The 13,950-nt window shown below is 44.2% G+C and overlaps 1 protein-coding gene across 6 annotated transcripts in view; it reads left to right on the top strand.

Annotated features, from left to right (window-relative positions):
• The window catches only part of BBX (BBX high mobility group box domain containing), a 190,010-nt gene that overhangs the window by 115,930 nt on the left and 60,130 nt on the right, over positions 1–13,950 (top strand). For all 6 annotated transcript variants that reach the window (XM_048870868.2, XM_048870888.2, XM_048870877.2 and 3 more), the window contains one exon: positions 5,331–5,398. In XM_048870868.2, coding sequence (XP_048726825.2) covers positions 5,331–5,398 — 68 coding nt within the window. The remainder of the gene's footprint in view (positions 1–5,330; positions 5,399–13,950) is intronic.

The raw sequence follows: 13,950 nt of genomic DNA, 5'->3' as shown, positions 1-13,950 counted from the left end.
CCCCTCCCTCACTTGTTTTTAAAGACAACATTTACACAGGATGTTACAAAAACTTTCAAACTTGTTTAGGCTGTTCTGTGTGTGTGACAGAAAAGACAAGCTCTCTGCCCTGGAGAGCTTACAGACAAAGGGGTAGGGGAAATTTGTGTGTGGGATGGGATTGAAAGGATAAAAAGCTTGTATCCATTTTTGCCCAACCCAATGGTATGAAAGTTCCCATAATGAAATTGCTCCTCAGCATGAAGGAAGTGTGAAATGTAGTTCAAAATGAAGTTTGTCATGCTTCAGAGTTACATAATTTGTGATGCTTGTTATTTGGGAGCCCAGCATCAGATACTGTAAATCCCTTCATTCCATTCTGCTTTTAACATCAGAAGAATAACATTAACCATCTTTAAATGTTCTTGAGATTACATGATCAGCAGCTCGCATGGCTTATTCCTCCTGAGTGAAACCACCTCCCCTCTGTACACAATAAACCCCTACAGTGTCCTTTAGTATAAACAGAGCTGTAAAGCAGCCCAGAAAAATTAAGGCTAGGAATTTAAAATAAAGCTAGTCAATCTCTGCAGATGGAGTTAAAACTGGGCAACAAAACAATCAGTAGATTTCTGGCAAGATCTGATACATTGAATGAAAAGGATCCACCGTCTTCCCTAGAGTAAACAACAGTCATCTATAAGCAGTAATAGGAAGGCTTTTCAAATCCCAGTCCTAATGCTGCAATTAATTATGCCCATGCTTACCTCTGCTCATGTGAGCAGGCTACTTGTGTGAATAAAGTTAAGAATAGATTTGTTTAGTAGAAATGAATGAAGTAAATATATCCAAAACAACACAGTTGGGTGACTGGGTGACAGGGGAATCTGAATAGTGCATTAATGCTCCCAGATGTGCTGAGTTCGAGTTCCAGGCCAGTGCCTTAGCCACCAGACCTCCCTCCTTTTGTAAAGAGCACAGTGTTTTTATGTTGTCTAGGAATAGTGTACTTCAGTCTGTGGGTCACATATTAAGTTGGTAGGGTTTCTGCTCCTGCCGTGTCACAGTTGCACCCCACTAGTGAAAAGCAGATGTTCCACCGGTACAAAAGTAGTCTGTGAAAGTACTACGTGCTCACAGTGGAGAAGTTCATCACTGAATCATGAAAGGCCTCAGTGTTGCTATACCAACTGGAAAACCTTGTGTCAACTCTGTACCAGTTGAGCCTTGCTCAGTTCCTCTTTCTCCAATCTTACAAAAACTCATTCATGTCTAATTGCTGCCCCCATGATTGCCAGCTTTGAAATCCATATGGATTACTGCTAGGAAACCAGACAGTAGCTGAACATAGGAAGAAGTGAAAAACAAAGGACAGTTATTCTTTAAACCACTGGTACTCCATTAATAACATGCATCTTCAAGACACGTTGCATCTCTAGAACTAGGAAAGTGCGTGGTGTAAAGACATCCCACACTGCCAATTTCATTTGACATGTTTATATTTTCTTTGCTTTTATGTTCAGTAATATTAGGAAAACAAATATAGAGGGGAAAATCCTTGTTGCCTTTTACGAGTTGTCCCATTGGTGTTAATAAGAGTTACCAATGCAAGTATGGTACAAAATTTGTCGTGGTTTTTAAGAAGGTACTGTCTATACAAGAAACATCCTTTTTTCCCCCAATATTGTTGACCAAATTATTAAGTCAGGTATATATCTGACACTGACATTAGGCTTCTATATATCCAATGTCACTAGCAGTGTCTTTTTTATTTATATATTTATTTATTTATTTATTCTTAAAGCAAAATAGAAATTGTAATGGAGTGTTACTAAAAGATGTCTGACCTGGGGTACCTTATAGGTAGGGCACTAACAAATTCCTGGTCCATTTTGGTCAATTTCACGGTCATAGGATTTTAAAAATAATAAATTTCATTATTTCATCTATTTAGGAGTTGGGGGGGGGTCACAAGGTTATTGGGGGGGTGGGGGCGTGATGCTACCCTTATTTCTGCGCTGCTGCTGATGACAGCACTGCCTTCAGAGCTGGGCAGCTGGAGAGTGGCGGCTGCTAGCCAGGAGCCCAGCTCTGCAGGCAGAGCCGCCGTCAGCAGCAGCGCAGAAGTAAGAATGGCATGGCATGATATTTTCACCCTAACTTCTGCGCTGCTGCCTGCAGAACTTGGCCCTCAGTCAGCAGCGGCCACTGTCCGGCCGCCCAGCTCTGAAGGCAGCATGGAAGTAAGGATGACAGTACCGTGACACCCCCCTCCCCTAAAATAAGCTTGTAACCCCAGTACAACTCCATTCTGGGTCAGGACCCCCAGTTTGAGAAACGCTGGTCTACCCCCGTGAAATCTATATAGTATAGGGTAAAAGCACACAAAAGACCAGATTTCACAGGGGGGAGACCAGATTTCACAGTCCATGACATGTTTTTCATGGCCGTGAATTTGATAGGGCCCTACTTGTATAAGGCATAAGGCAAAGCTTAAATGCGTTCAGTAGGCAGACATTCTGTACGATGTCTCGCTTGCATGGACATTTCTTGCAGTGTTCCGTCTCATTATAATCCAGTACTAGTAAAAGCCATCATTTGCAAACAAAGTGATACTTGTGGTGTTAGCTTTAGCAAGAAAGAAAGCTATAGTTAAGGTCACAAATCAACCTCCATTATACTATTAACATATTCTTTTCTGAATAAAGCTGATAATGAGAGAGATATCTCTTTATTATTGTTGAATACCTGTAAATAATTTTAAAATAGCATTTACCATATTAAACTATTTATCTTTCTTAATTTGTTCTTAGAGCCCTCAGTAACACTTAAGCACAAGAGGGTATCAACATAATGCAGTGTGTTATCACACAAATCTTATTTGTCCCTTTTATTATTTTATCTTGCAATCTGAAACCTTGGTAGCAGCATTTTTGTCCTCCTCAAGAGCAGCTATCCAACCTCCAGCTCTCTGTTTCAGCTGCAGCACGACTATTCTTTAGTTGCTTGAGCACCAAATTAAACTTTCACTTTCCACTAAGCTGTCATTTTTTCTCCTTTTGATTTTTATTTTTAAATACATGGTTTCACTGTCTGTTGCAACTACAGTAACACTTTAAAATAAAACCCTTAATCTTACCCTATAATTAAGAAGGTGCTCATTTAAAAGGAAGAGAAACAAGACCTTCTTCTGGAAAAGAAAATGCTTGGAAATAGGGAAAGGGTTTGGACCAGGCTATCGCACACATAGTTATTCTGTATTTGAAGGATGTCGTTCCCCCTCCACCCGCTGAATTGCCTCCTTCCTTTGCTTTGACGTCTCCCAACTGGAAGGACAAGAACTGCTGTCTGTCAGTGCAGTTGGAATGCTCTTCTGGTGAGGAGGGCTTTCAGAACTGGATAGCTTGGCCTGGCAAGACAATACTTCTGTCATGTGCCTGATTTCCCCTTCCCTCCCCTCCCTACCTTCTGCCTCCAGAGTTTTTTCTGTCCACTGTTTCTTAAAAATCCCACACCAAGCCAATGTATTTCCTCTTTGAGGATTATTTTATCTTTCTTCTCAAGGCTAATACGACTTTAAACCCAAATTTGGCCCCATTAAGCTTTTTTTTTTCCCATGTGAAATGAAATGGGAAACTGAAAAAAGGCTCCTCGCATTGCTCCTTGTGGTAAGGCAGAAAATTAATTCTACACCAACCTGGTGCCTGGAGTGAGTCACTCTGGCATCAGGCAGTGTTCTTCAGTCATTGGGAGTCAGCTTGTCCTTCTTCACCCACCGACTCCATGGGTGACCTGGGGAAAATTGCTTAGCTTCTCTGAGTCTCTGTTTACTCATCTGTAAATGCAGTATAAAAATACTTAACCCTGTGAATGTAGCCGTTAAAGTTTAGAGAGGAAAAATGGTTGTGTGATTAAGACAATGGACAGGAATTTAGGAGATGTGGGCTCGATTCCGAGCTCTGCCACAGACAGCTTATGTGATCTTGGGAAAGTCACTTAATCGCTCCGTGCCTCAGGATATGTCTACAGTGCATTGTACCCCAAGGTCTGTGGGACCTGGGCTTGTGGACTCAGTGTTTTCAAGCCATTGCTTGAGCATCCATGCTGCATTGTAGATGTGGGATTAAAATTGCTAGACCCAGGACTCTCAGCCATGCTAATGCATCCCTACTGCACTATGCAGACCTTCTGACTTGGGTCTGTAACTTGAGCTCTGTCCACACTGCAGAATGTCGGGGCTTAAACCTAATACATAGCAGGACTCGGGCTCTGGCTCACCCCCCTAGAACGGTCCTAGGACCCAGGTCTTGAGTGCTTGCTGACCTGAGTCAAACTGATTTTGATTTGTGTGTGAATGGAAGAGGGGCTTGGCCTCAAACCTGAATCAGAGGCCGGGCTGAGTGTAGATGTACCTCATCTGCAAAATGAGGATAATTATTTTCTTTCTCTCCCACTTGATCTGTCTTGTGAGTTCTTTAGGCCACAAATTGTTTTACTATGTGTTTGTACAGCACCTAGTATAACAGGGCCCTGAACTTCAATGGAGCCCCTCGGCACTACTCTAATATCAGTCATTAGTAGTAATAGTAAAAAAAGGCTAGTGTTGTGAGATCCCTGAAAAAGGCACCGGGTGAGTACATGGTGCCACTGTTCATTGCAATGTCAATTTATTGACATTTTTAAGATTTATTTATTTATTTTATTTAAGATTACTTTAACTCTACCTAATATTGTATTGGCTGGGTGACATGTGGGCAGTTTGCCCAACCAAATGCCTTGTGCTGTACTGGTGCTATGGATAAATAGAGGGCTACATTCTCCAGAGCTGTCAGCCTGGCATGCTTGAACACTAAATTCAGCTCTAGTTTAAAAATAAGTAAAAAAGCAAACATGCTTCCCTTTTGTTAAAAGGAAGCTTCATCTCTGATGCGGTCCCTCCTCTTTACTTGTTCTGTAGCTGAGGGAGGGTTACTCCCCTATTCTGAGCTTCCATTTCCATTGTAAATATTTGTGATATTAGCGCTGTTCTGCATATGTTTGGTATGAGATCATCACACTTGCCGTTTTAAAGATATCCATCACTGTAGTGCTTGGAACCTGTGGCAGTAAAATTGTAATTCCCCACAAAGAGGAGTTAAGCACACAAATCCAATCAAATCCCTCAAACAGCTTTGAATGTCTATCCCAGAGGGTATGTAGAAATGGTTATTTGTGATTCTCTTGGGCTGGCTTTGTGGCATCTTGCTTTGGAGCATCTGTGACAAGTAGCCTTTTGAGGTTTTTCAGTGCACACAGTAAGTTCTTTCAGCTTGCAGATGAATCACCTTAATATTTCTTTTACTCTTGAACAGATCCTACGCAGATGGGAGGCCTGAGTATGCTGCTTTTAGCAGGGGAACATGCCCTGACTGCACAAGAGGTAAGTAACTATTTCTCCTCCCTTGTCCCCAACGAATCAGTTAGCAGGAGTGCTTAAGAGAAATATTTATAGGTATTATTATATTAATGTAGTATACATCTTAGCCAACATTTGATGGCACCCATGTTTGAGCAGCATGGCTTGACTCTCCTCAGACCATTGAACACGCTTTAGGCCTAATTTTGATGCGTCTTCTGTACTGTGGCAATATAATTCCACTGACTGACTGCAGTGATATGAGACCTCTTATATCTCCCCATTAAGATATTGTTGTTGTCAAAAACAGAAGTACTGGAATGTAATGATTCTGTTAGACCATGGATTGCAAGCCCTTCAGGGAAGGGACCATCTTGGCCTGTCTGTTTGTATAGTGCCTGGCACAACTCAGCACCTTTCCTGACCTAGGCCTTTGAGAGCTACAGCAATGTAAATATTTAATAATAATAATACAACTACATTGGTCATATGTAAATTTTGATCTTGAAAGGGCTGCAAGTGCTAGCATACGTTCAAGGTATTATAGTCTATTCCTGTTAATTAGGGCTCTGTGTTATGCACAGCAGGTTTAAATGCTTTGTAGTCATTTCACTATATTACAAACATTTTGCACTTACGTAGGACTTCAGTAAATAAAAAATGTTTTTCCATTTCTCTACAGGTTTCAGGAGGTTGGTTGTTATTTAGGGTACATTTGAGGGCCCAAATCGTGCATTTGGGGGCTCAAATAGGCCCAACATGGGTGGTATTATAATGAGTATTGTATATCATGAGTGAGATTTTTGATGCCCAGATTTGAACATGTGGACCTGTGGCATAAATTCCTATTCTAAAACGTACATAAAATTATGTTTGGCCACGGAACAGAGAAAATATTTTTAACCGAAAGCTGAAAATAGTAACAATACAGATATGGTTTGTATAGATGCAAAAATTAGAAAATATTTGAAATTTATTGCTCCTTGACATATCTGCCAAGATCCAAGTTAAGGATAGGACAAGTATGTTTAGGGAGTGGAACTCTTGAGCTGTTTTAGATATTAGCATTCTGAGGTACTGTTGTAGAGAAAACACCTGCGAAACTTTGTTTGGAATTAGGGTTTTCTGTAAGTGAAAGAGAAAGTGCTGTTTGGTTACTTTGTGCTAAAGTGTAAATGTCTCGTAAGTGTCAAGCCTATAAATGTGGCCTTTTGGATTTGGGACTTATAACCATTTTTACTGGGGCGGATGCAAGGGGGAAGATTTTTTTTAAAGATGGGGCCTGGTTTTTAAGCACCCACAATTCCTACTGACATTAAATGGGAGCAGGCGTGCTGTTTCACTAAAAGGACCCAAAGAACTTTGCTCTCCACTTTGGATATGAAGCGTTTTGCTGTTTATATGAAAATTGTCTCCACTAGGATGATCTCCAAGGTGTTACATGTGAAATGCTCCTATGAGCACTGCAGGGTCCATCGGTGATCTGGGCTGATAGGAATACTTATGTTGGTTTCAGGATAGAAATAGCCCTCTTTTGGATTTTTTGTGCTTCACATAAGGATTTATGTGGGTTGCAAACCACACTTGTATCAGATACAGCATTTCTGAAAAGTAGGAAGCAGTGTGGCTAATAAAATATTTTTGTCTCCGGGCATCTCTGCCCCAAAATCTTTCTATCCCAGAACTGGTCAAAATGAGGGCCAGAACATGCACAAAATATATTCCAACCTTGGAAGACAAATGACTCATGCACATGCAGCCATAGAGGAAGATCCAGTAAGGAGATGGATATGCCTGTATGTGCGTGGCCACACATAAAATACTGTAGGTCTTCTAAAGGTAAAATCATAAAGCAAACATTGAAGCAATTTAAGAACATTAAGTGGACACTCGCTGAAGTATACATAGCACAAATTCAGGTTGGCAAGTTGTGAAAGGAGCAGTCTGTCTCCTGTAAAACCAGAACACAAGGTATCCATGTACATCACAGTAGGGAAACCAAAAAAATCTAGAGATTCTCCTCTTTCCATGAGGGCCCTAAGAAATGTAGAAGAAAAGTTCTTGTCACTTCTCAGAAATGTACACTGAGCTCAGTGGGTAAAATGGTCTGTTAACCATTGCCAACCACTGCTGTGGGCCAGAGTCTGCCCTGTGCTTCTGTTGAATACCAGCTTACTTCAGGTGCCGTCCTTCTGAAAGCAGTAAGGTGCATTTGGAGAGAGGTGCTACTCAACAAGAGTGAGGGTGTCAGAATTTGGCCCCAGGGGAGAGGCAACCACATTTAATGACACTTTCCAATAGCAAACATTACACACTTCCATATTCTGATTGCTTCAAGGATCATGTGGTTAAATGGGTGACAGCCAGAAAAACTGAGTGGCTGAGATTTTGAAAAGGGTTTAAGGGAGTTTGGTGCCCAGCAGATCTGGGATCTTTAGATCCACAACCTTTCTCTCTATCATTTTGAGCTGAGAAAGTAACTGGTAGGAGTAGAAGGCTATTATCTATGTGGGAGTGCCTCTAGAAGGAGATGGTGAGATGCACATTGCCAATGAGTAAGGCTGTGAGTTTTTGTGACAGAAGTCACAGATTCTGTGACTCTCCGTGACTTCTGCAGCGGCTGGGCTCGGGCAGCTCAGACAGCCCCTGCACCAGGCGCACTGGCCGCTTCCGTGGCAGTCTCAGGCCACCACCCCCCATCCCCAGCAGCAGAGTTTGGGTGTGGGAGGATGCAAGGGGTTGGGGTATGGGACAGAATGAGGTGGGCTCTGGGCGGCGCTTACCTGGGGCACTCCCTGTAAGCAGTGACATTCCCCTCACTCAGCTGCTAGGCAGAGGCGTGGCTAGGCAGCTCTGCACACTGCCTCCGCCCAGAGCACTGGCTTCGCAGCTCCCATTGGCCGGGAACTACAGCCAATAGGAGCTGTGGGGGCGGTGCCTGCAGGTGGAGGCAGCGCACAGAGCTGCCTGGACATACCTCCGCCTAGCAGCTGAGCGAGGGGGATGTCGCTGCTTCCAGGGAGCCCACCAGGTAAGCGCCGCCCAGAGGCAGCCTCACCCTATCCTGTGCCCCAACCCCCTGCATCCTCTCACGCCCAAACTCTGCTGCTGCTGCGGGGGGAGGCCCAAGTAGGGAGCCTGCTGCCCTTCTCCCTCCCTGTCGCTGTCTCCCCTCCCACTCAGGCTCCTCTTCTCCCTCTCCCCCATAAGCTCCTGTCCCTGTCAGGAAAGAGAGTCTTCTTGCTTTCGGTTCTGTTGCCAGGCGCCTGGGCGACCCACAGCAGCCAGGAAGATCAATTGTAGAGGAAGTCCTGCTAAGTCATTACAGTCCAGAGATGCACTTACAAGGCTGTTGTGACAATTAGTTAAGATTTATAACATGGTGTGTGAGTGCTGCACTTCACCAGAATGCGCACACAGCCTTCCCCTGACTGGGAACCTAGCAGCTCCCAGGGATCAGTTATTTGGATAATTGTCCTTTGCAAAACTCTTTTAAATGCTGGCGTTTGCACTTCATCTCCAGCACAAGCAGCTCGACTCTGCTTCTGAAGCAGGGGGCTGAAAGGTGGAAATCAAACTGAAGATCTCCTATTATGTAACATGAGCTCAGCGTGGGGTGTATTCACAAGAATGATCTCAGTTAACCCTTCCCAGAATCCTCTGGCGAGCGCGAGGCATAGCAGTATCATCGCTGTTGGTGTGTTTGGCCAAGGGTCCATGGTATGAAAACCCCACCCACGACGGTAAACAGACCCTGGGATTTAGGAACAAGTGTAGCTATTGAGACAGTAATATGGATTAAAATACTTCATTTTGCTATTTATTAAATCTAAAGTAAAGGAGTGGAAGATCACTAGTTCTATTAGTAAGAACATACGTTTCTTGAGGATTAACAGGGATATAATGATACATATCTGTCGAGCCTCACTAAATTATTCGACATACATTAACTTCCTTGTTAAATCTACATTAAATGAGGTACCAAGTGTTACTTATAGTTGCAAAAGCTGTGAATGGGTGGGAACAACGTGTATATGTATCAGTAGAGGAAGGGGAAAAAGAGAAATCAACAGTGGCATTTGCACAGTAGCTCTGTAATTTTCTGCCACCATCCCTGTGTTAATCATACTGCCACCTACATCCCTGTTTTCGTAATTGTTCAACCAACTACACTCTCTTTTCCACTCTGTTAAGAAAATTCAATTTTGCTCACCAACACAGTTTCTAAACACAACATTGAGCTTATTAGACAGGTGGGCAGGAGAACTTAAAGGTGGACACAACAAAAGATGTTTAATTAACTTGCAGTAGGCCCCCAGGTAGATTGCATCAGTTATGCTAAATGCTGACGCAGAGTTCTCCTCTGTCATCTCTTAAAACGAAGGGGGAAAGTTATAACATAAGAATGGCCATACTGGGTCAGATCAAAGCTCCATCTAGCCCAGTATCCTGTCTTCTGACAGTGGCCTGTGCCAGGTGCCCCAGAGGGAATGAACAGAACAGGCAGTCATCTAGTGATCCATCCCCTGTCGCCCATTCCCAGCTTCTGGCAAACAGAGGCTAGGGACACCATCCCTACTCATCCTGGCTAATAGCCATTGAACTTGTTCTTCAAGTGTTTGCTCATTTCAGTTCCATTCTAGGTGTGAAAAGTCGTTGGAGATTTTTGCCTTCACGGTATCCAGAGGGTCGGTTGTGGCACCCCCCGTGAGTGCCGAGCTCATGCGTTGGTATATTAAGTGCTGCCAACCCTACAGCCTCTCAGTTCCTTCTTACTGCCCATGACGGTTGGTGAGAGTGCCTTGTCGTACATCGCAAGAACGATAGCCGTTCTGTCTCCTTTGTTGTTAGTTGATAGCTACTTAATTAGACCATTAAGTGTAGAGTAGTAGTTGAGGACTTAGAGTCACAGCTGGGACTTGGCCTTAGAGTGGGGCATGCCCCGTTCCCCAGACTTTAAGCCATGTTCATCTTGCAGCTGGTCGATGCCCATTTGTGACCCCCACGAGAGCTGTTTAAAGTGTTTGGGGGAGTCCCACAGAAAGAATAAGTGCAGGATCTGCAAAAAACCTTTTGCCCTCAAACTCAGAAGGAGCAGGATATCCGCTTGAGGACCCTCCTCAAGAGGCTGCGCTTCACCCTACCTCCGAGTCCTCTCGGACGGACTCCACACCCGGCATCTCGGCATCGGCACGCAACGCACCACTGGCACCAGAGTCCACCTGGCATCGTTCCCCCTCTCGAATGCCTAAGAAGTGTTCAAAGTTGACGGGCCACCAGCACTACAGAAAAAGGGGCTTTGGGCAAAGGACCTGCGTCAGGCCATGTGCTTGCACTGGAGCTGATCAGAGGTACCGCTGCAGTCGGACACCCTAGTCTAACCAGGGACCCACCTCCGACTCCTGGGAGCAGCAGGGGGTCCTGGCCCCTAGTAGAGTCATCTGCCCAGCTTTCCTGCCCAAGGTGGACTCGCAGTTTCATACGGGGCAGGACATCTATTTGCCTGTGTTTTTTCCAAAGCTGCATAAGTCGGAGGAGGAGCTTAGATTGCATTCCCTGGACATCAGGAGGGCGCTAGTCTTGTATGTTGAAGGGACCAAGCCATTCGCAAGTCGATGCAATTGTTCGTTACAGTGGCGGATAGGATGAAAGGTTCATCCAGTGTCCGCTCAAAGAATTTCTTCTTGGATCACTGCTGCATTTGCTGCTGCTATCATCAGGCGAAGGTGCCACCTCCGGCGATTGTCACCCCCCACTTAGGGCGCAAGCCTCTTTGACAGCTTTCCTGGCCTAAGTGCCTATCAAGGAAATCTGTAGGGTGGCCACCTGGTCATCCGTCCACCCATTCACGTCCCATTATGCACTTACCCAGTAGGTCCGGGACGATGCTGGCTTCGGTAGAACAGTACTGCAAGCCACTAGATTGTGAATTCTGATCCCACCTCTGAGGATACTGGTTGTGAGTCACCTAGAATGGAATCGACATGAGCAAGCGCCTGAAGAAAAAAAACGGTTACCTACTTTTTCATAACTCTTGTTCTTCGAGATGTGTTGCTCATGTACGTTCCATTACCCGCCCTCCTACCCCTCTGTCAGAGATGCCGGCAAGAAGGAACCGAGAACGTGTAGGGCCGGCAGCACCTAATATACCACTCAATGGGACGCCACAGCCGGCCCTACGGATACCACTAATGCAAAAATCTCCAACGACTGTGCACATGGACGTGCACACACCTACAATGGAATGGACATGAGCAACACATCTTGAAGAACAACAGTTACAAAAAGGTAGGTAACCATTTTTCTAAATTACCTTGGGCTGCTCCTATTTTAGATGTTGGCTTGTCTCCATGGGAAATACCTCTTGTTTCAAATCTGACATCCCATAGATAATATCCTGTTAGTGGAATTTTTTGTTAGACTTATAGCAACACCTAGTGGCGTCAATGAGTTATTTCAGAGAAGTTCCTCTGAGCAGCAGTGCTGCAATTTTGCTCTCTCATTATTCCCCCTGCCCTCAGTCTATGTAGCCTATCATAATCTAATCTTGTAGCAGTCTAAGTTATTTACAGGGTGCCAATCACTGCAATTTCTTGAATTCTCTCTCTTACTTTAGGAAGAGGAAAGATGTGGGGAGAAGGGAGAATATGCGTAAAGGATAAGGATGCTTCTCTTTTGCTTCAGGTAGAAGAGCTGCACTGTGCTGTATAGGGGCTGGATCTTGGCTCAATTGATAACTACTAAGGGCCATGTTACCTGGGGTTTAAGTCATGAGTGATGGTCCAGTGTCAGTTGTGTGTTGCTGAGGATAATCTGGTACCGAGTTGGAGTGGACAAAAGAGAAGCAACAAACAAAAGTAGAGGGTTTCTACTTATAGCGGCATTAGTGATCACTATGACCGTTCTAGGCCATGACCAAAGACGTAAGTACTTCAGCACTGAACTCAGCAGGGCTACTCACGTGTAAGTTTTTGCAATGGTCTTGCTTTCATTGCTGCAATTCCAAATTCATAGCTGTGCAGCTGACCTTGAACTTGGAAAAGCTGTTCTTGGCTTGGGACTAACTGAGTTTTGGGGTGGGAAATATTTAACAGAATTTTGTAAAAACCGCATTCTTAACTTAGGGGACTTCAAGGGGAAAAAAATCAGACTTGGTTTTTAATCACTTTAGTTGATTTTAATTATGCCTAAATCAACCCTGCAAGATGAGTATCAGTTCGGGCGTGATTGTCTACAACCACGGTTATTCCACAACCTCCAACAGTTGCTTTTCAGTAATTATTGTGTTTTTGTAGAGTAGCGCAAACAGTGTCAGGCCAGAGATTCTGCCTGGCCTCCTGCACCACTGTGTGCATAAGTGTGGGGTGACAAGGAACCTCTTCATTTCTCTCCCCTTGCATGCCCTTCCAGGAACAGAGCACTTATGCAGCCCTTGTCCTGCATGGGGCTAGCCATGCTCACCACCCCCACGTGGTTGGGGAAAGCAGGTATGGAGCAGACCCTCCTCCCCCCTTTGCAAACTGGCCAGCAGAGTTCTGAGGCAGGAGACTTCCTAGGACTTCTGCTGGGGGCTTCACACTGCCCTACATGTGGAGCTCTGCCTGAAAGGCAAAATTAAGCCCTTGGGAGACTTTTTCACACTGATAGTCCACAGTTCTTTATTACAGCCAAACTTCACCAGTGGCTGGGGCATCGTGGCAGATGACTGAATTTTATAAATTTAATAAGTAAGGGACAAATCCTGAGGACCCTTTACTCTTGGCAGACTCCCCATCAATGCAATGGCCTGAAATGAACTGACTCAGTGAAACGTCAAGGCATGTGCATCACAAATGTACCTTTTTCAATCACTGTGATGATTATAATTGAGTTCCAGTTATTTATGATACTCTGTCTTATACTAGCAAGTGTACTATGAGGTATTTTGTGAACCCACTGATACTAGACTGTGAAGTAACTGTGAAAAGTAACTGTGCAGAAAAGAAAAGGAGGACTTGTGGCACCTTAGAGACTAACCAATTTATTTGAGCATGAGCTTTCGTGAGCTACAGCGTGGTGGGATTAACCTGAAATCATTTTGAGATCAATTTGAGATTTTTTGAACTAGAAATACAGATTTTAAAAAGGAATTTTTTTTTTCCTTTGGAGCTGCTGGAAAAGCAGCTTGTTTTCTCTCTGCTTTGGAGCCAGAGCTGAGACAAAAGGGGATTATCTTTCTGAATTGCACGTTTTCTTTGCCTGGAGGCAGGGTACTTAACTCCTGCAGGGAAATTCACAGTCTTCCAACCCAGAGTTTTTCTTTCCCTAAAAGTAAACGCGGGGGGGGGGGGGGGGAGGTGTTCTACCCATTTGCCTGGAGACAAAAGTGGTAGGGGTTTTTTTTTTAGGATTTTAATTTTTTTGTTTTACAAGGAGCACAGGTTTGAAAAGGATTTTTTTTTCCTTTAGGCTGCTGGTAAGCAAGTTTCCAGGTAGTTGGAGGTTTTTTGCTTTGATTTGGGCCCAGAGCAGAGACAAGGGAATTGTCTTTTTCTGTAGGCTGACAATCACTATCAGAGAATAGGTATTCTATTCCA

The sequence above is a fragment of the Caretta caretta genome, chromosome 1 (assembly GCF_965140235.1).
Source record: "Caretta caretta isolate rCarCar2 chromosome 1, rCarCar1.hap1, whole genome shotgun sequence".
In the NCBI taxonomy this organism is placed as follows: domain Eukaryota; kingdom Metazoa; phylum Chordata; order Testudines; family Cheloniidae; genus Caretta; species Caretta caretta.
The sequence above is the reverse complement of the archived record's forward strand: the minus strand, read 5'-3'. Positions and strand labels throughout refer to the sequence as shown.